Source organism: Crassostrea angulata, chromosome 1 (assembly GCF_025612915.1).
Source record: "Crassostrea angulata isolate pt1a10 chromosome 1, ASM2561291v2, whole genome shotgun sequence".
In the NCBI taxonomy this organism is placed as follows: Eukaryota; Metazoa; Mollusca; class Bivalvia; order Ostreida; family Ostreidae; genus Magallana; species Magallana angulata.
Window position 1 is genome coordinate 53,780,526 of NC_069111.1, and position 21,471 is coordinate 53,801,996.

The following is a 21,471-nucleotide window of genomic DNA, read 5'->3' on the forward strand; positions in this document are numbered from 1 at the left end:
TTAATGGACAGGTCAGAAGTTGCATTAGCAGATGTAATTGCTATCAATGACAGTGTGGTGGGATCACAACAAATCAAACTATGCCAAGTCTTGTTCATACTCTGCCTGTCAGGCATATATACAATAGCATGGCATTTCGGGTGGCATGTTTGTGGATAAATGTACAAAAATGTTACTGTATATCCTATTTTAAATTTGCGAAGTAAAAAAGGAGATGAGCATACAGTTTTATAAAAATGGCGAGTGAAGCAGTTTGCTCATAACAAAAACTGTAGTCATCATTACAGAGCCAATATAGTTGAGATGTTTATCCAGCAGTCCCCTATGGTCAGTGATGTACACAGGCACTTGTTATAAAACAAAATATAGTTTTCATTTCACCTTCAAAGCCATAATAGAGGAGCCATTGGACTTCAATGGATTTAAAATTGTTGATGACCATAAAACATGCACAAACATGTTACATAATGCACTGATAGACTGTGAAACGTGTTCAAACATCATAAGCCTACTTGTAATGTGTACCGTATATGACAGAACATTTTCACATACATACTGGATGCTACATAGCCACAATTCTGTCTATATGTCTATTTATGTCATAAATACCCTAATATAATCATCATTGTCTCTTTTACACAAAGTCAAACATCAAGAGACGTTTCTATTGGAATATTTTGGAACAACCTTGTGGAGGTTCATAGATGAATTTCACAATTGACTTGGAGGGATCAGCATCAATATTCGAATTTAACTCTCATTTCATCCTGAGTCTGCAATTAAAATGAAAATTATTACTTGTCTAAGTTTCAAGAGACTTAAAATACAAAACACATATATTTAAAAATTATTAAGTCTGGTGGAAAAGTATTGCACTGTATCATGATTGGACTCAAGTTTTTTATTACAAAGCAATAGAGTGATAAAATGGATGTTCGAATCAAATACATGTACTTTTGCCTGAACTATGTAAAGTAAAAGGGTTCAGAGTCAAGAGGCCATGAATCGAAATGACTTAATCCCATAGTGTATTGTGTGTAAATATCAGAGAAGCAAGACACGTAAGGACCTAAAGGATGCCCTGTATAAATGATACAATCCTACAAGGGATTCACAGCCAGTGGCAGTTCAGAATTCTCGCCACCAAGCAAGGTACATGTATTGCATTTCTATTAGTAAAATGTAAAGGAGAGATATTTCCTAAAATTCACAATACATGTGAGAACAGTACAGGAAGGTAATTGTTGTCAAGAGAAAAATCAAAGGACAACTTCTTTGCTGAAATGCCACTGTTAATAGCTATAAGTCTTAACATACCGGTAGCCCTCAAAAGCTAAAAATCTTTTATTGTATCACATTAAAATTTTTATATGCATAATATTCCTCTCCACCCATGAATTGCATTTTAACAGTGATAAATTATCCAAGAGGAATAACTCTTCTCGCAGACAAACAATAAATGATTCTGATTCTGCTGCATGAAATGTGTGGATAGATGCAATAGTTTCTCACTAAGAAACAAGAGAAATAACTCTTCTCGCAGACAAACAATAAATGATTCTGATTCTGCTGCATGAATGTGTGGATAGATGCAATAGTTTCTCACTAAGAAACAAGAGGAATAACTCTTCTCGCAGACAAACAATTAATGATTCTGATTCTGCTGCATGAATGTGTGGATAGATGCAATAGTTTCTCACTAAGAAACAAGAGGAATAACTCTTCTCGCAGACAAACAATAAATGATTCTGATTCTGCTGCATGAATGTGTGGATAGATGCAATAGTTTCTCACTAAGAAACAATTATAATGTGTGGATAGATGCAATAGTTTCTCACTAAGAAACAATTACCGGTATAATGTGTGGATAGATGCAATAGTTTCTCACTAAAAAACAATTATACATGTACCTTTGTACTACTGATCTTCCAAAAAACATTGGGACCATATAGGACTGGAGGCTCTGAAAGAAATACATAAAGTTATGCATTTGTTTTAAACAACAAAAGTATATGAACAACAAACACCTATTATACCCCCATTTGTTGTAAGAAGTATACCGTACATAAATGATGGTATAAACCAGATACTGACTTAACACCTATGAATCGTATGGTTCTTGGTAATAAACAATACAACCTCAGTCAGACTGACAAGGTAACTGCAGTACTGCTCTTTTGCAGGGCAAAGTTTTAATTGCTAAGGTTCATTAAATGATACAAATAAATCTATTACTGTTATGTTCATATTTACTGTCTCATAATTACCAAACTCTGTTATATTTACTAAACTAAGTGATATTTAATTAATAATAATATGGCTAAGTAATATTTAGTTATGAATGCATACTTTGTTTCTATCAAACTTGTTTTGGAGTAGAAAAGCAGAATTTCATATAGAGTTTTTTTTTTTTTAATATACCCACTTACCAATACCAGTACAATTTCCTTCATCTTTTAAAAAAAGCTTATAATCTTTAAATGCTTACAAACATTACACTATCTTGTATATGTACAGGTAGTTGTAGATCTGAAGCTTCACATGAAAATAATTTGACTGGTTGTGTAATTTCCTTGCATGCAAAAAACTTGAAAATGACAACACAACATAACATGCATTTGTTTACATCAGTGATCCGCACATGATGAATTTAAAATGCATGTACCAATACATGCATATTTTTCACTTTCTGAGGTTGGTGAGGGTGTTTAAAAGACAGTCTGAGGCAAGCATAGAGAAAAGTTCAGTAGTAAAATGTCTAAACAGTTATTTTATATCAAATATTTCCACAGAAGTCTGAGTTACAAGCTAAATATTTTATCCCAAGTTATTTGCAAGTTGTTTGTTAGTGAGGCACTATAGCTTTTTAGCTGTCATCCTGAATTTTCTTGTAGAGCTACAGACCTGCAGCTATAATGAATACAGGGCTGTGTTCAAGATCGTAGCTGCTAGCCTAGCCACTAGGTCATTGATATCTAGGTCTATTGAAAGGACCGCTAGGTCTCAGATTTGAAGTTGGAAATATTCAACTAAAGACTAATTACATCGACCTAATTTGTTAATTTCAAGCGGAAATATACATGTTAAAATTCATTATAACTTAAAGGATGAACAAAATATCAATAAGTAAATAGATTTAATGTTTGTTACAAAGTGGTAACTAAGGTAGCCATCTTGAATTTGATGCTTAGCATGAAATATTTAGGCTACGAATATCTATGTAGCGGCTAGGCTAGCTTTCCATTAACTACGTAGCCCTACGTAGCAGCTACGATCTTGAACGCAGCCCAGGTGTTGATGGGTCAATCAATGCCAGGTGACTTGACCTGGCAAATGTGTACATACACCTATAAGATATTTAATAGGAGCTTGATACTTACTATCGGAAGGAGAGCTACAAATAGCGCAGGATACAGTGAAAAGAAAAGTGGGGCCCACCAGTAAACATTTCCTGTGGCGGCTATTCTTGGAGAGAGAAGCATTGAGGTCCACATCATCTAAAACAACAAATCTGGCTGGTTATGACACCAACAAGCATATATAAAGTACAAACCTTAACACAGATACCTAGATTTTATTGAACACATAAAATAAATTAATGCTTGGTAATTACTAGGTACATGTATATAGGCCGGCAAATCCTAGACAAGCAATGCTTTTTTTGTGTTTAAAAAGGAAAATTATTGTTTAACCTCAATAATCATTGCGTTAAAATGCAATTTTTTAAATTTAAATGCTAAGGATGTACTTTGTTTTTAAGGTGGCTCACTACACTGTGAAATATTTCCACAAATTAGCAGAAAATTACTTGATTATGATAGATATCATAATGGATAAGAATTATATAAGTCTAATAGGCCCAAAAATATGCAATTTTGGATGAAAAATTACATTTTCAAAAATTTAATTCAGTTAACATGAACAAAAGCTCCAGGCCGATTCGAACTCGTGATCTGCAGTTCAGAAGCCCAATACTTTAACCACTGAGCTACAACCCAAATGAACCATATAAACAGTTTAACAAAACATTTAAATCACCATCTTGTGATGTAGTGTCTTAAAAAGTATAAGTGTGGGTGTAGTGAGGTACCTTAAAGGTAATCATCTTCGCATTTTAAATCGCAAGAAGTACTTTGCTTACTAATTCAATCTTTTTCATTTATACCAGAATACTATGCAAATGCAAATGGTTGCATTTATAAACAACAAGAATTGCATTTACTCCAAAAAACATTTTCTGTTTAACTGGCCTTAATGAGTTTCCTTTACCAGTTAATATAATGATTATTGTAATCTGAAACAATACAGACCAGCAAACATTCTTTTAGCTGCAAAACTTAAGCTCCACAGGAAACTCAGTCAGGTTGACAGACTGTGGAACTACAATTCCACCTACACAAAAAAAATGTAACATTATTGCACACAAAAATTTGCGTGGATTTTTTGGTCTTATTAAACTAATTTAGCAATATATTCTGGAAAATTTTAAAGCCAAAAGATTCCAGAGACATTTTACTAAAGATGTCATTACTTTACTTGCCTCTGAATATCTTTTGTACACCCTCACCAGCCCAGTACAATGAAACAACATACTTCATTTCCCGACGTCGGTTAGGGTGTTTAGGAAAACATTTGAGGCAAATAAAATGGTTAATCAGAAGTAACATATCTCATGAATTTTTTGGTATGAAAATAATTACAGAATATAATCCTAAATTACTGTAGAAGCACAAATTTTTGTTGGGTCAAAATTTCATTGTTTTAAAACCAAATACAATTTCGTTGACATTTAATTTTGTGATATCGTTATCTCTTGTATTCATTATTACTTGGGTTAAAAATTAATCATGGATTTAATTTTGTTGATTTATACTGCCCACGAAAATAACGAAATTAAATCCTCAACGCATATTTCTGCCTCTACAGTAGTTTAATAAGCTCAAAACCATGCCCAACTTTTTAGGCGCAATAAATGTACAAATTTTTGGATGGATGGAACTGTAGCTCCACGGTCTGTCAACCTGAATTTCCTGTGGAGCTACAGTTCTGCAGCAAACATTTTTTTCCTAATAAAATTGTAATTGAGAGCTAAAAAGACTTACAATTAAAAGAAAACCTGACCATTCCCAACTCACTGTAGAGAAATAATCTAATCCCAGTAGACTGATGATTGATTGGTAACTCTCACAAAAAACAAAGAGAGCAGCAATCTACAACAACAAAATATTGGAATTATCATTAGCCTATATAGCAACACATAGAAACCACTGCAACATCTATACCGTATTATCCCTAGTAAATAATTTCCCTTGGCAGTTAGAAAATTGCAGAGAGGGGTGGTTTTTTGTATACAAATCTTCTCTGCGATATATTCTTACCTGTACTTCAAGAGTGCTTGAAAAAAATATCTACTGGTAGATTCAGAAAACTCCTTAGTGATTGTTATACTTTCCTTCACTAAGATAATATATAGTAACAATATAACAATAAGAAAGTCCACTCATGTCACATTAATTTATTTCCATGAAAAAAGAAATATTAATTTGTTTTTATGAGAATTGTTATACCGAGTATTTGTTCTGTACTTATACTTTTTTTTATCAGAGTATAAATTATTAATTTGTTTATTAGAATTTTCTTGGGGGGGGGGGGGGGGGGGGTTTCAGTGAAAGGTGCAAGTTTATTTGACATTTAAATATACTGTATAAATAATTGCACTAATTTATCTAATACAGTTGGGTTTTTTTAATGTTTGATACATCAAGCATTACAGCATTCCCTGCATCATTGGATGTGCGTCATATTTTTGTCTTCCATCAACTCATTTTAATAAAAGGAGAAAATGTATTATTGCAAAAGGTGGTCTCAAGTTAAAAACTAATTCTACTTTCTTGTTGTACCTGATACAAATGTAGGTGGAATTTCTGGAACTCTCAGAATCAAATTCCTATATACAATCAAGCACAATAATTTTGCAATATCAGTATACAAAATTATAATGTCTATTATTTTACATGTAATATTTTAAAAAAGTTTGCACGTTTGCCATATTTTGTTGAATTATTATAAGTATGATTTATTTTCAAACAGCCTTTAACGTACATCAATTTTAATTCACAATGAAATCTTTAAATTTCAAAAAAAATGCCTCTTTTCTCCATTCAAGAAATATTTGAAAAATTGGCCTAAAACTTAGTAGATAACGACTATAACGTTAACTTTTTTGTGATCCAAATACTTTGTGATCCAAATACTCAGTCTATACATTCTAATGTTGGACAAAACAAATACATTTGTCAAATTTTCATGCCTTAATTATTGTGACACTATTCAATTGGAGATGAATTATTTTCATGCCTTAATTTATTATGACACAATTTAGCTGGAAAAGAAATCTTCATTTTATATTTAGATGTTTAGCATGTACTTATCCTGGGATTCTATAGTCTTTATCTCAACTGGTGTGTGCATGACTTTTTTTTATTACTTTACTTCTAGTAAAACATAATGTCAAAACCACATTGAAATGATTAAAATTATTATTTCTTTTAATTTGAGATAGAAAATCAACTTGTATGCTTTCATTGAATTATAACAACACAAAAATGAATTACTTCCCATAGAAAGGACAGAATATGTAACGGTTCATGCAGGGCCCTGTAATCCTAATGGACACACTTCTACTAACCTCAACTAAATTCTGTCCTAATGTAAACCAGAAAGCATCTTTAGGACCATGATTAAAAATACTGTTGTTTAATTTCACCAAATCTGCAAGTAAAACACAAAATTTATTGGTGAGATTATCTAAACTGAAGTGCCAAAATACAATTAATATAACAAAAATATTGATATATAAAAGATTCATCCATACATTTAAGTTACGGTACCTGTCGTTACACCTCCTTTTTTCTTTTTTATTGCTGTTAAATTAACACTCCTTTTCATTGTTGATAAAACAAAAAATTTTCTTTTCTGCAATTTACTAAGTGCCAACGTTGCTGGTATGATTGCTAATCTTAATAAAACAGAACCTGAAAAATATGAAAAATGGTTTTATTTACAATAAATTTTTGTCACAATTGCATGTTTGTTATTATTTTAATTTCAAGTACTGGACTAATACAGGACATGTTCTAAAAAGACTTCCAAAATCTACAAACAGTCTCACACTGCTTGGTTTTTCTTGTTCAGATGAGTAATCCATGCTGTATTCCGATAGATTCCTTCACAAAAGTTCACTGTCAGAAAATGCATGCGAGACTGACCGTGGGTTTCTGATAATGTACTTGCAGGTATATCAATTGGCAATTTATATATTCATTTACCTGGTTAGTTTATGATGTTAACCATTCCTGTACAGTACATGTACATGTACCCAGTAAATGTAATTGTACCATCCCTGGAATTTACTATTGAGCTTACTGAAGGTCATCTTAAATTCTAAACTGTTTTCTCTCTTATAGAAAATATATTCTCCAAATAATACTTACTTAAAAATATTGAAATCTGCCAGTTTATGTCTAGGGATTCATGCAAGGTTTCTAGAAGATATATGTAAGCTCCCTTGGGAGTAAATGTACATAGTTCAAGGTCTGATGGCAATATTTCCTCTCCATTCTCCAATAACTCCAGAATATTTTTATCTTTGTGGCTTGAATGAAAACTCTGTAGTAAAGAAACAGATGATTATAAAATGCTGAGTGAGTGCCTGAAATAATACCCATGCAATTTGCTTCAGAGAGATGTGATGTTGCCATTTGCGAAAAAAAAATTAATTAATAAATACCAGTTAATAAAACTGAACAGCACTAAAATTTCCTCAAGCATGGGTAATCATATATTGTAGTCAACCACCAAAGAAACTCTGGGAACCTGAATAAGAAGCTGATTTTTACAGAGAGATGCTTGATGTCTACGCTACATCAATATCTTGTTTGTATATCAAATTATACTTACATGGAATGAGGTTGAAAAGGGTTGACTGGCACCACACAGCCAGGGGAGTCTGGTCCCTCCATGTGTGTTAAAAACGCTAGTCAAGGACTTTTCTGGCAAGTATCTGTGTTTCTAAAATCATCAAGTCTCACCATAACACAACTACACAGAATGCGAGGACAGAATTTTGGATTACATATGCACATTTTCAAAACTAAAATGTTTCTAAAACTTCCACATCTGTTTCAGATAAGGGATAGAGGTTGATATTTTACCATTTAAGTCCTCATAAGCTGTGCTTTGGCAAATGACTTTGAAACTTGTAAAAGTGATACAACATTGAAATGTAAATTGTGTTTTAGCAAAGGACTTTGAAACTAACCCCACCAAGTATAAAATACCCAATTGTGAAAATGATACAACTTTGAAATGACTTCAAATAATTGTTTTGTACAGTTTTATATTTTTTGCTCTTTTTTCATCAACAAGAAACCTGAAACTCTTGATTTAGCTATATAGCTTGAATTATCCACTTAGAATAACCGCCATTTGTTAATACGTATACACTCTTCTTAAAAGTGCAGGTATAAAAAGTCACACTTTAGTGCATTGGTAGTTTTTAACTTTGAACCTGTAAAGCAATGCTAGTAATGATCCCTATCAAATTACATCTCAGAGGCTTCAGCATGTTCAGATACTTTAATCTTTAAAGTGACAAATTGATTCATGACCCCATATTTACTTCTTGAAATATAAAATGAGGCCAATTCTGGTAAACAAGACTGATTGGTAATAATTTTGCACAATGGGAAGAGATCATACATGTACTTAATATCCATACCTCAAATAGTACACAGTGTAGTGAGCAGTTACCCCATAATGTGGTGTACATTTACACTATCATCAGAGATGGTAAATTAAGGTAATTGGTACATCGGTAAATTAAGTATGATTAATTTTCATGTGAATGAAAAAAAGTTCAAGGAGTTGGCCCATGATTAGAAAGCGCAAGCGTATGTGAGTCTGACCATGTATTTCCGATGATGCAGTTACCAAAACAATGGAAATATACCTTTGCTTAAAAGTGTTAAAAAGCTGCAATGTTCAAAATATCCTTGAAGTGGGTTCCTTTTAACAGTTCAGCTAGACTAATTGCAGTTATAATGGTTATATGAGTAGTCACAAACTTGCAAAATTTGTCTATTTCTGAATTTTGGTGAAAATGTGAAAGATTGAAAATACATAGTAATTAACTAAGCGTTATAGCTAAATCAAGATATTACACTGGACCTGGTTACACTTAACACAATTTCATTCTTACGTTCGAATTTACTCTGTTATTATTGCATATGAAATACTGTTATTAGTCTCACGTGAAAATGAATAGTTGAGAGATTCCGCCTACAAAAGGTCTGAGACAACTTAAGGAATTCGCTTAATATTCTCGTCTGCATCTTGACAAATGTCATAAAAAAATGGTTATCAAACGGCCGCGACACATGTTGACTGAGGATTACGGTAAAGTTGGTGCGATAAATCGTAGCCCCTCGGTTATTACCCACTCTGGTAAAGTAGAAGTGTAACGCCGGTTTTGAGTGGCTGGATTGATTAAAAACGTGCCAATCAGCGAATAGATTTTAGTGCTCGTCTCAGTTATAGAGATGCGTTAGTCACGGTTAACTGAGCGTTTTCAATGACAGATAAACAGAAAAAATGGCAGTTAGGGGACTAGTCGTAGAAAAAATAGGTTTGCCAGAACAGGATGACGAATCTACTGAAAATATAGACAGAAACAATTTAGGTAAGGATGTTTGTTTCAGTTTTATTTGCATGATATATTTGGTTACGTAGAAGATGTACAATTTGTTCGTGGAGTAACAGCTGATTTGACGGATCGTGGGTGAGGACTAATCGCCGGAATGGCGACGGAATAGACGTAGTGACATGTATAAAAAGGTCGATAACTTGTGTTAGGTATAAGCTATCATCATTCGGTTTTCAGTTTTTTAATCTGTGGATTGAGGGCTATCGAAATATGTAAAAACTTTTTTGATAGGTACATGTTTAATACATAAAACCTTGACCGGAATGAGCTATGGTCGCAAAAATCAGCTGCCGGAATGACGAAGTCGACTTCAGAAAACACCTAATATCTCAAAAAGTTTTTAATATTTTTTCATTCGGAAACGATTTTTTTAATCACAACAACCAGGCCTATAAAATGTGAAAAAAATTAAATCGATATCTTTAGATTTAGTATGCAAAACCTTGACCGGAATGGAAAATTTTCGTTAAAAAAGAATGCTGTAATCGTGCAGTCATCTCTAAATAATCACCTGTATCATAAAAACCATTGATTTTATTTCCATTCGGTCAAGATTTTTTTCATCCCTAGTTATACACCTTTCAGATAATATATAGTTTTATATATCAAACTGGATTTAAATGCTCAAAACCTTGACCGGAATGGAAATTTTACACTCAAAATTTACAAAATTTATTAGATGCACTCAGGTATCGCTCAGGTAAAGAAGCCGTACTACAAGAAGGTGTGAACAACACAAGTAATAAAAACACAGAGGGTTTATTAAAACAACAAATTTCAATAGAACAACACAAATTTAATCACGACAATGGTCAATACATAGCCAATCTGTACAATCATTATTTACATCTGCACATTTTGAATGTTTCCAAACATTACAAAGCTTTTTCCCTAATTTAAAATCACAGCCTACCATTTCATCCACCCAATCTGGAAATCCACAAGAACAACAGCAATTAATTGTTAAAATCTTATGTTTTAAAACTGTAATGTCAGGAGTTTGTGATGAATTTTGCGGAAATTGCGTAAATAAACCATTTTCTAAACATTCTACAAGATGGTTTCTCATACTTTCTGATTTAAAAGAGGTTTTAGTTTGAAATGAATTATCGGGATTAAAACAAAATTCTACAAGGTTAGCAATTGCAAATAATCCACAATCATAGCCATTTTCTTGTTGTTGAGAATCTAAAATTTTGATAGGAATAGAAGTCTTATTACGCCCATAAATAAGAGAGAGTTGAATTTCAAGAGATGGAGTGTTTACTGTTTGGTTCTTGCTCTTGCTAAGACTATCTAAAATACAAATTTCGTTATTGTTATTTTGAAAAGATGTTACCCAATGACTTCTACCCGTATGATGTATCTGAACTGAAGGTGGTTGAGTATGTTCAAATTTTTTATCGCATTTCCATGATTTAGTTTGTTCGTCAAATAGTGGTGCAAAATTTGTTAACTGTAACCCATGTATATGTTCAAACTGCTTTTTGATTATATGTAATGAATAATTCACAATATCGGAACACAACCACCCTTTTGGATCTAAAATATTTTTCTTGTGCGAAACTGTAAGCCCAGAAACCCATTTTTCGTCTTGAATAACCTTATCGGAAGCCTCTTTACATTCTAATTTGATTTTTTTAACGGGAATGTCGTCGCCAACATCCTCTTGTTCTAACGCGGCGGCGGCGGAATCCGGAGCTGGTATAACTTCCTTGTCGCAATCATTCGGTCGCGGTTTTTTCCTACCGGATTTTTTATCTTACTGTGATAAAGCATCGTTGATATTTATTTTTAATAAATAATATAAAAACCTTTTAAATAAAAAGTAAATAACTAATAACAATTTCATCTTAATTTCGCGTATATATTGTTTCTTTTTAAAATGATGTTTAAAAAAGCAGATGTAAGATTATCTACGTATACGAGTTCATGTAGTACATATATGTTTTTATTACAGGTGTTGTTCACACCTTCCTGTAGTACGGCTTCTTTACCTGAGCGATACCTGAGCGCATTAATAAAATTTGTTAATTTTGAGTGTAAAATTTCCATTCCGGTCAAGGTTTTGAGCATTTAAATCCAGTTTGATATATAAAACTATATATTATCTGAAAGGTGTATAACTAAGGATGAAAAAAATCTTGACCGAATGGAAATATAATCAATGGTTTTTATGATACAGGTGATTATTTAGAGATGACTGCACGATTACAGCATTCTTTTTTAACGAAAATTTTCCATTCCGGTCAAGGTTTTGCATATTAAATCTAAAGATATCGATTTAATTTTTTCACATTTTATAGACCTGGTTGTTGTGATTAAAAAAATCGTTTCCGAATGAAAAAATATTAAAAACTTTTTGAGATATTAGGTGTTTTCTGAAGCCGACTTCGTCATTCCGGCAGCTGATTTTTGCGACCATAGCTCATTCCGGTCAAGGTTTTATGTATTAAACATGTACTTATCAAAAAAGTTTTTACATATTTCGATAGCCCTCTATCCACAGATTAAAAAACTGAAAACCGAATGGTGATAGCTTATACCTAACACAAGTTATCGACCTTTTTATATATGTCACTACGTCTATTCCGTCGTCATTCCGGCGAATAGACCTGCCCCGGATCGTGCAATGTTAGGGGAGCAACTCCACGGTTTTAGAACGCAGCCCCAGGCGGAGATCTACGAGACGTGACGGAACTGGTCTTCTATCCCCACTGTAGAACAAGAAAAATATGCATGATGAAATAAATTCCTCAAATTTCAAATTATATTTACTTAGAGCTGAAAATAAATAGCGTAATCATGATAAAGATGTAGCGTAAAATTTTTTGTAATGCGTTTTAACGGTACAGATGACCATGAAATTTGATAAATCGTTCCCTTATGGAAAAGTACTTTGGGTTTAATATTTTTAGTTGCTAGGATTTACTTTCAATGAATATTCTAAAAAATTGGAATTATTTTCCAATTTGCTAACACATTCCATGGAATGTAGAAATTTTTTGGGGTGTGCAAATGTCTCTCTCCTTGCCTTGGAGATTCTTTTGATCACCCATCAGCTAGCTCATACACTGAATAGCTTAGAATAGCTTGGTTCAAAGATAATATAATTTAATGACTTTTGGTGTTATTAATACTGCACTTGATTTTAACACATATCACTTTGAGATGCAAGTTGTTAAGAAGTGAGAGAAATGTTTCATAAAGAAGCACAAGTTTTCCTGAAAAATTAATTATATGTTTTTTGTTTTTTTTTACAGAACTGCATTTACTGGCAGCTAGAATTTTAGAGCTACATTTAGTAACCACATTATTTCAAATTTTGTAGATTTTTATAAACATTTAGAACACAAACATTAGGTAAACAATGTCCATGAGACATTTATATATTGTAAAATGTAATATATGATTATATATTCATAACATGTAAATTCAACTTTATTTGGTAATGTTATCAAAAACAAGCTGGGTTTTTTTAATAATCCTTTCTAAGAATTTGGTTTGACTGTAAACTGAATTATTTTAAAATTTGATCCTATAAATGGTTTTATTCGCTTAGATTAAGAATGATTTACAAGTCAGGAAGTCCATTCATCCTCAGTGGGAAAAGGAACCTACACTGATGTTATATATCTATGACAGTAGTAATGACAGAAGAATTGTGTAGTATTATCAATAACTTAAAGATGTTACATAACGCATCTCGCTATTTACATGTCTCAGAGGGAGGGTACTGGATCACAGTTTAACACAGCTACAGTGGTGGGGACCCTGCGTGTATGTCTACCACAGACGTTCAATTCTAAAGTAACTAAAAATAATCTAAATTCTACAGCCTTTGAACAAATAAAAAATTATAAATTAAAGAGGAATATAAGAAAAAAGTAGATCAAATAAAATCTTAGACAAATGAAAATTTAATTTTCAATTGATAGTTACAGTACAGTATCTCCTTTTTTGCAATAAGTTGACAATGTATTGTTTAGTTCTCTTTTAGAATGACAGGCATTTAATTCATAAGCTCCAGGTTTAGAAAAGCCCAATTACCCAACTTATTTTGAACCATGTCACATAAAGTTCACTGTAAATTTTACACAAAGAGGATATCATTTGTCTGGCAGTATTGTTGTTAATTAGGATTGTTAACTTACTGTCTATACAGATTGAAATACCAGTATACAGGGTGAAGCCAAGGCTTCTATGGACCTATACATTGAACTCATATATATCAGAGTGTGTAGACAGTCAGTAAGTGAGTAACAAACCTATTGAAGTGTCTTGTTTTAAAATTTAAAAAAGAAATGCAAAGAAAAGATGTGGCCACCACTTCACTGTCTGTAACTTGAATTTTGCTACACTCCATCTAAAGAAATGTAGACGACAATCATGACACATTTTATGAAATGACATCGATTTCCATACATGAGATACTGGTATTTGATTTTGTGATTGTTTGCGTACTTCCAGGTTTCCTGTTTCCAAGAAGTGGTCACAGAGTAGTAGTGGATGACAATAATCTGTATGTCCTCGGGGGCTACAACCCAAAGTTCCACAATATCCCCAACACGGAAGATACCTACTACCCACTGTTTAAAGAGGTAAACCAGCCACGTCCACTGACAAAGTGTACCTCATGGATATCACGATGAGGTCACATACTAAAATAGCTAGACCCCTTCACTGTAACTGCAGTACTGCTTTTTTGCAGGGCAAAATGACATAGTTTGGTGAAATATGACATAACATCAATTGTTTCATTTTCGTCATTTAATTATTCATATACTAAAACTTTCACAAAGTATATCAATTTGCCCTGCAAGAGAGCAGTAACACAGTTATCATGAAAGGGTCTACATCATTTAACGTTGAGAGCATATACTGAAATTGGCTATTATGTATGACTAATATGTTAATTTTGTTCTATGTCAAAAATTCCAAGGGAAAAATGTATGCTTCAATATCTACATTCTCCAGTGTCTTTGTCTAATGTACAGACCAATGCATTTCATCAATGACTATTTTAATATCTAACAGTACAATTGCTGAAAATTATATAAGTAATGAGGAATCATTCTTTGAATATTATGAGGTGATCAAATATGGTAGGGTGATCATGCAAATATATCATTAAGCCATTCAAGCTTTATTGGATTTGTTCACATGATCTGGATTTGTACCTGCTATTCTCAGATGATTGATATTCTACATGTATCAGTGATTTACAGAGTTGTTGGTATTCTACATGTATTAGTGATTTACAGAGTTGTTGATATTCTACATGTATTAGTGATTTACAGAGTTGTTGGTATTCTACATGTATTAGTGATTTACAGAGTTGTTGATATTCTACATGTATCAGTGATTTACAGAGTTGTTGGTATTGTACATGTATCAGTGATTTACAGAGTTGTTGATATTCTACATGTATCAGTGATTTACAGAGTTGTTGGTATTCTACATGTATTAGTGATTTACAGAGTTGTTGGTAGTCCTGACTAGAAGTTCATTTTCAAATAAAAATCTTGATCAGTAATTATCACTAAGACAATTCATTATCTTCTTCTGTGTTTGTTATTAGTTATGGAAGTTCAACTTTGCCAGAAGAGAGTGGTCACTTCTATCAACAGACGGCAGCATGCCCATAGAACTAGCCTCACATGCAGGTACTTCTGTCTATATCAATGACATCATACAGGCACGTAGCATCAGGGGGGGCCTGCCCCCCCCCCCCCCCCCCCCCCCCCCCCACTTTTTCTCGCAGCAACAAATTTTTGAAAATTTACATATAAAAAATGGAATAATCATGGAGTTGGCCCCCCACTTTTTTGGGAGTATGTAAAAAATTGATATGAAAATAAGGAAATGAGGAGTGAAATTGAAGTTATATAGTACGCCAGCTCAGGATTTGATCATATGACCAAGTTTATGTCCCAGTGAACTTTTTAACATACTGTTTATTTCTTAATTAATATAATGAAATTCTCTCTGAATGACAAAATTTTACCCTTTGAGGTGATACTAGCTAGCATTGGGTAATTTTTATTCAGAAAGGGTGCACATTATTTCTAAAGTTACAAAATCTGAACTGAAATTTATGTTCATAGACGTCTGGTAGAAACAGCTAGAGGTGAAAAACTTCATGTTAACTTGACAAGACTGATCAGTTACAACAAAATGATTAGATATATACCTACGTAAATAGGCAATGTCCAAAAAATTACGCATCATCAAAACTGTATTTTACAAAACATACAAAGAAGTGGACAAAAATAAATGTAATCTCAGTTAATGTAACGAGCAGCTTTGGCTTTAGGTATTCAATGCTGTATAAGTTTTGATTTCAAATACCACTAATCAATGCTGTATTAATTTTGGTTTTAAGAAACCAATGCTGTATAAGTTTTGAAAATTTTTAAGAACCGCTACTCAATGCTGAATAAGTTATAGCCTTAGGAACCAATACTGTATCAGTTTTAATTATAAGTACCGCTAATCAATGCTGTACAGGTTCTAGTTTTGTGGACTTTCACTATCTTGAGGTTTGTTTTCGTTTTTAAGTATGTGTAATGACTAGAAATGCTATTCACAGGCTTCGTTATTTTTAGTCTTAAGGGCGGGAAGGAACCTGCTGTGTTTCGGGGGGACAGGGGTCCCCTTCGGCTCCAACAGCAGCAACCAGCTCAATGTGTGTAACCTGGACACACTCAAATGGAGGCATATGAAGTGTTCTGGTCAGACACCACAAAAAAAATATGGACATGTAAGTTGTGTACGGTATTACCATTTAAACAGAATTGCTTGAGAGGTATTGTAGCAACATGTGGGAGTTGACCCTAGCATGAAGGCGTTAGTTAGAATAGCATTTAATCTGAAAGTCAGCACAAAAATAAACCTCTATCCTCAAAAATATGAGCCAAATGCAAATTGGTGCTTGACTCTCTCATGATTTTGGCATAGAATTTTTTAGGGTTAATATGGAACAGTTCTATGTAAATTGCATGTTATATTTGCATTTTTTGTTTAAATTAGAATTAGATGGAATGCATATCACTTACAAATGCTGCAAAGATCATATATTTTTGCGGGTTCCTTTTATTTAACGTTGATTTCTCCACAGACTCTTACAAAGATTGGTAAACACATGTATGTCTGTGGCGGCACATCAGGCTATACGTACGACCTCCATATTCACAGACTTGACCTTCAAACTTTGACCTGGGAGGAGTTGCCAGCCCAATCTAACTTTGTACCTGAGAGCAGGTATACTGTTTACTGCTTCCTATCTTACATTGGTATTATACAATCTGTAAAACTACAGAAATTATAATGGAAGTAGTTGTATTTGTTTTACTTAACATTCTTTTTGTTGAACAGATACTTTTACATACCGGTACTTTCATATTATGGACTTTGTTTTAGGTACCGCCATGAGGTGGCGTGTGATGACAGTCATCTTTTTGTGTTTGGTGGAGGGACAGCTTCGTCAACATTCGGGTTTGAATTTGTAAGATGAAAGTAAATCTAAATGTTATAAACAATAAAAACATACATTTTAGAGTCAATGTTGTCTATTAAGGCCATAGTTGAAATGTTTGGATCTCAATGGACTTGTGTGGGTTTGTTCATAGCTGTACATATGTGCTGAATGACTATATTGTTTTGCTAGGTACCAGCCTTTCACATTCCAACCTGTCAATGGGAGAATATAAAATCCATTCCAGACCCCAAACATGGTAGGTCTGACCACTACACAGTGCCACCGAGATACAACAGTAGATCAAAGCTTACAGTCTGTCAGCTGTCAAACAAATCTCAGGCATTGTTTCTGTAAAGTTTACCCCAATAGTAATAGTATTAACACAAGGGTTCTATCTCCATATTACATGTAGTACAATGAACGTTGCCCTCCCCAGATTTGCAGTTGGAGGAAATGAAGTGGAAAAGTGCAAAGTTATACTTTACAAATGCTTTAGGGGTAAACATTTTATAGAAACAAGTGAAGAAATCAAGTTCTTATTTGGTTATTTTTTTTGTTTAACAAATTAATAGAGGTGTAATTATGTACGTGGATAAGGAATATCAGAACAATGAATGAATAGTACATTGATGTATGGTTTCTTTGTAAAATGAGGCTTGTTTTTGCAGGTTTCCCAGCTCTCAGGAAATGCCACAGCTGTGTGAAATTCAAACAAGGTCAGGGGCCAACAACAGTATTTCTAACTTTCACTTCACTGTGTGCATCATCAGTGATTAATTACACAGTTTTTATCATAAAATTTCAAAATGGATTCCCAGTTATGGATTACAAGACACTAAAGGAACGATGAAAGAATATAACATAATTATAAAATTTAAAAAATCAATTATCTATGTAGTGTTTTTCTTTGGACACATTTTGATTTCCAAATTATAACAGTTATGTAAATAACATATTTTGGTAACTCATTAACAATAAATATTACCTTTGAAAATCTCAACCAAATGAGATGCCATATGTTTACAACATTGTCTCCCTCTTTGTAGATGTGTACATCTGTGGTGGCTTTGACACACAAACAATTTTCGGAGACATTTGGAAGTTTTCGCTTCAGACAAACACATGGTCAAAGTTACCATGCTCTCTCCAAGTTCCAGTGTACTTCCACTCAGCTGACATTACTTCGGTAAAGCAATGAATTTACTTTACTTTAAAGTCTTGTGTATAGCACTTACGGTACTCTTTTCAAAGTGGGGTGTGCGTGTTTTACATAGGAAGAAAATTTTACCCCATTTTTTCAGGGACAGTGTTTCTTGGTATATCACAGGAGCATGACTGCCTATATCGCATGTTATGAAAGTTGTATGAGTGTATCCTAGACTAATTTTGTCAAAAGCACCTTATTCTTAATTTTATTTCCATATATTAGAATATTTATCCACTCAGACCCTGTTCTTTGCATCAAACAATTCTTTGCCAGTGTATTCGTTGACTCGTCATGTGGTCATTGTTCGACTTTTACAGTTTTATTTAAGTGCGGAAAATTAGCAATAATTAAGATTTGATATAAAGCCTATTTACTTTGTCTCCCTTTATCCAGTTAAACATTATTGCTTTAATTAGACACTGTTGGATGCATATTAAACATAAGAACAGCAGTTTTTTCATCATTTTACACCTAGATTTGAGGGTGCTTTTTATACACAGGTGCATGTAATACTGAGACTTTATGGTAATCAATTAATTTCTATGAAGATTCACATTTTACTGTTCCATGTCACTCATTTATGTATGTCATGTTGGGTCATATTGAGCAATTTGAAAACTGATTTTGGGCAGACAGAAAATACTTGTCACCTTCATCAGAGTTGTTTAAAAACTTAAAGACAAGTAGTAAATAGTGTTCATTATTGAAATCAATAGTACTGAGGTTCTTGCTACCAGTGATAAGTTTTATACTATAAAATGTTTAATTTAAGACACAAAACATAGTCATTGAAATAAGACTCACGATGTCAGCAATAATGCTGTCAGTATCAGAAACAATGTCTGAAAGAGAGACTTTATAAGTAAATTCCTATATATTGATATGAAACTCATGCATTTTAATCCAAGGCATACTGAGATGGATTGTTGCTCTTTGAATGACTTGCTTATAATATGTACCTTATTGTAACTTATCTATGGGGTTTTTTTTCAGGATGGATGTATGTATGTGTTTGGAGGGGTATCCAAGATTGATCGGGTCAGAACGAACTGTTTACAGAGAGTATGGCTGGCCACCCCCACACTACAGGAAATCTGCTGGGAGAAGATCACGTCTTGTCTGGATTCAGAGACCCTGAAAAAGACTGCATACCTCTCCTCATTTCTACCTATGCAATTCATTGAGAAGCTGTCTTGACACAGCAAAGACAAGCTTTCCTAAGGCGTACACCAAAACCAGTGATGCAGTTTGATGGAACTACAGCTGGTGTAATATTGTCCTGAAAATCCCAGTGTAAGAATTCTACAGCGCCATATCAACCGTAAAATCCACACTTTGTCATCCAGGATCACAAATATCCATAATTTTGTTTTGTATTATTGTCGTTGTCATTTTTTTGTTAGTTTGTTTGGATTTTATGTTTATCATTAATTTTTTATTGCCAAATTGAACGACTTTTCCGGCATTATGTACAGTATTTCAAATTTTAATTGAGTGTCTCCAAATGACTAAAGGAAGTTTTGTTATAAACAGAAGTTTATGTATATATCAATCTTAATGTGATTTTATTTTTACATTATTTAGAATTTGTCTTTATTAAGAATATACATGTACAATGTAAACATAGATTTTAATATTGGAGACAGATGAAGCATATTTAGTTTTAGAAATTCAAGGAATTTTGTAAAGATATAAATAACAAAAGTCGTTTATTTTTCTTTTACTTTGTACATGTTTAATTTGGTTTTATTGGGTTTTTTTCTGTGTCAACTATGTGCATGAAAAACCATAATGTGAATTGGTGCATACTTGGCTTTATAGTTAGAAACACGAGAAATATACACAGACATTGCCTTTCACCCGATCCCACACTCTTGTGCTTTCTTTATTTTGTTGTGTAATGTGACACCAATTTGAATTCAAGCATACAATGAACATGTATGTAATATATGATTCATTTATTATGACAATATTGTTTATCTTAACGCAAAACCTGTTTCTCAAAAACGTGTGTTTATACAAGTTTCATTTTACATGTAATAACAACTGCACTGCTCAAAATTATTCATCAGCACAGAAAGCCATCTTTATTTCATAAAAAAGAAGAAGACATTTTAAAAAATTTTCTTTAAGTGTTTATGTGTAGATTTACCTCAAAATTTAATAATTTCTGAAGTACATGTAGATATCAGTGTCAAGTCACGATTTCATGAGGAACTGGGACTCTCTCTGTTTATGTTTTCATGAATTGTTGTGATTAAATTTTTGCAAAGCACTTAGCAATTTATTTTTGTTGGTGTGACTAGTGGCTTCCCTGAAAAAGAATTGATTTTTTGCATAATACAATGTACACTAAGATTACACTAACTCTTGTATATTGTGCATTGATCCACTTATTCAGATTAATTGGCCCAATCCTCTTTTATGTTGAAATGATAATGGTATGTTATTGTTTGTTGAAGTGTTAGTAGTTTAATGAAGGTTATCCATATATTTGCAGTGAATCTTGAGCAAGTCTAGAGGGTATTTTAAACAATGTCACCCAATGTTTACCTGCTTTTACCCCATATAGTGATAACAATATTACATTTTACATTAAAACTTTTACACCATTACTATATACTTATGATATTAATACACTCTAGATACCTAAAAATTATTACACTTCACAAGTTTATCATTATAATGTCATATGTTTTAGATTTGTTTTCACAGTTACATCTCATTGCATTAGCATTGCCTGTTGTTTCAATTACAGGTAGATTACATTGTAGAATCTTTTGCTTTGGCCAAGCCATGTTTAGCAAAGTTCTCTGATAGCTTTTTCCACTAGATGGAGGTAACAAAAATGACATTTGCATGTTATAATGGCAGTAGGGAGTGATTGTAGGGAGTGAGGAAGAGATGCATCAGTGCCATCATTTCTTCTGTCATTCTGTCATCTCAGGGAGAATAGTACTTCTTCATAACTACAATTTTCCATGTCAAATGGATGATTTGTATTGATTATTAACAACCGTC

The 21,471-nt window shown here is 33.0% G+C and overlaps 2 protein-coding genes across 2 annotated transcripts; one reads left to right on the plus strand and one right to left on the minus strand.

Annotated features, from left to right (window-relative positions):
• Positions 1 to 156: 156 nt before the first annotated feature.
• LOC128183483 (uncharacterized) lies at positions 157 to 9,492 on the minus strand. The gene is made up of 9 exons (XM_052852517.1): positions 9,312 to 9,492; positions 7,960 to 8,070; positions 7,494 to 7,668; positions 6,891 to 7,034; positions 6,689 to 6,771; positions 5,103 to 5,210; positions 3,381 to 3,497; positions 1,911 to 1,963; positions 157 to 773 (listed from the first exon to the last, which is right to left on the minus strand). The coding sequence occupies exons 1-9, from the start codon at positions 9,405 to 9,407 to the stop codon at positions 758 to 760; spliced, it is 903 nt and encodes a 300-aa protein (XP_052708477.1). The 5' UTR covers positions 9,408 to 9,492; the 3' UTR covers positions 157 to 757.
• Positions 9,493 to 9,601: 109 nt separating this feature from the next.
• Positions 9,602 to 20,520, plus strand: LOC128189420 (kelch domain-containing protein 10-like). Its single transcript, XM_052861027.1, has 10 exons — positions 9,602 to 9,739; positions 14,234 to 14,364; positions 15,345 to 15,429; positions 16,372 to 16,526; positions 16,884 to 17,026; positions 17,186 to 17,270; positions 17,433 to 17,499; positions 17,912 to 17,959; positions 18,290 to 18,429; positions 19,444 to 20,520. Exons 1-10 carry the CDS (start codon positions 9,652 to 9,654, stop codon positions 19,645 to 19,647), a joined length of 1,146 nt encoding a protein of 381 aa, XP_052716987.1. The 5' UTR covers positions 9,602 to 9,651; the 3' UTR covers positions 19,648 to 20,520.
• Positions 20,521 to 21,471: the final 951 nt, after the last annotated feature.

Excerpts from the sequence above, each read along its gene's own strand:
- LOC128189420 (XM_052861027.1), top strand. The coding sequence starts at position 9,652 with ATGGCAGTTAGGGGACTAGTCGTAGAAAAAATAGGTTTGCCAGAACAG. Across the intron at positions 17,027-17,185 it reads AACTTTGTACCTGAGAGCAG|GTACCGCCATGAGGTGGCGT; the intron begins GTATACTGTTTA and ends ACTTTGTTTTAG. Across the intron at positions 17,271-17,432 it reads CAACATTCGGGTTTGAATTT|GTACCAGCCTTTCACATTCC; the intron begins GTAAGATGAAAG and ends TTGTTTTGCTAG.
- LOC128183483 (XM_052852517.1), bottom strand. The coding sequence starts at position 9,407 with ATGACATTTGTCAAGATGCAGACGAGAATATTAAGCGAATTCCTTAAG. Across the intron at positions 7,669-7,959 it reads CCTTTTCAACCTCATTCCAT|AGTTTTCATTCAAGCCACAA; the intron begins GTAAGTATAATT and ends TCTTTACTACAG. Across the intron at positions 7,035-7,493 it reads GCAGATTTCAATATTTTTAA|GTTCTGTTTTATTAAGATTA; the intron begins GTAAGTATTATT and ends CATATTTTTCAG.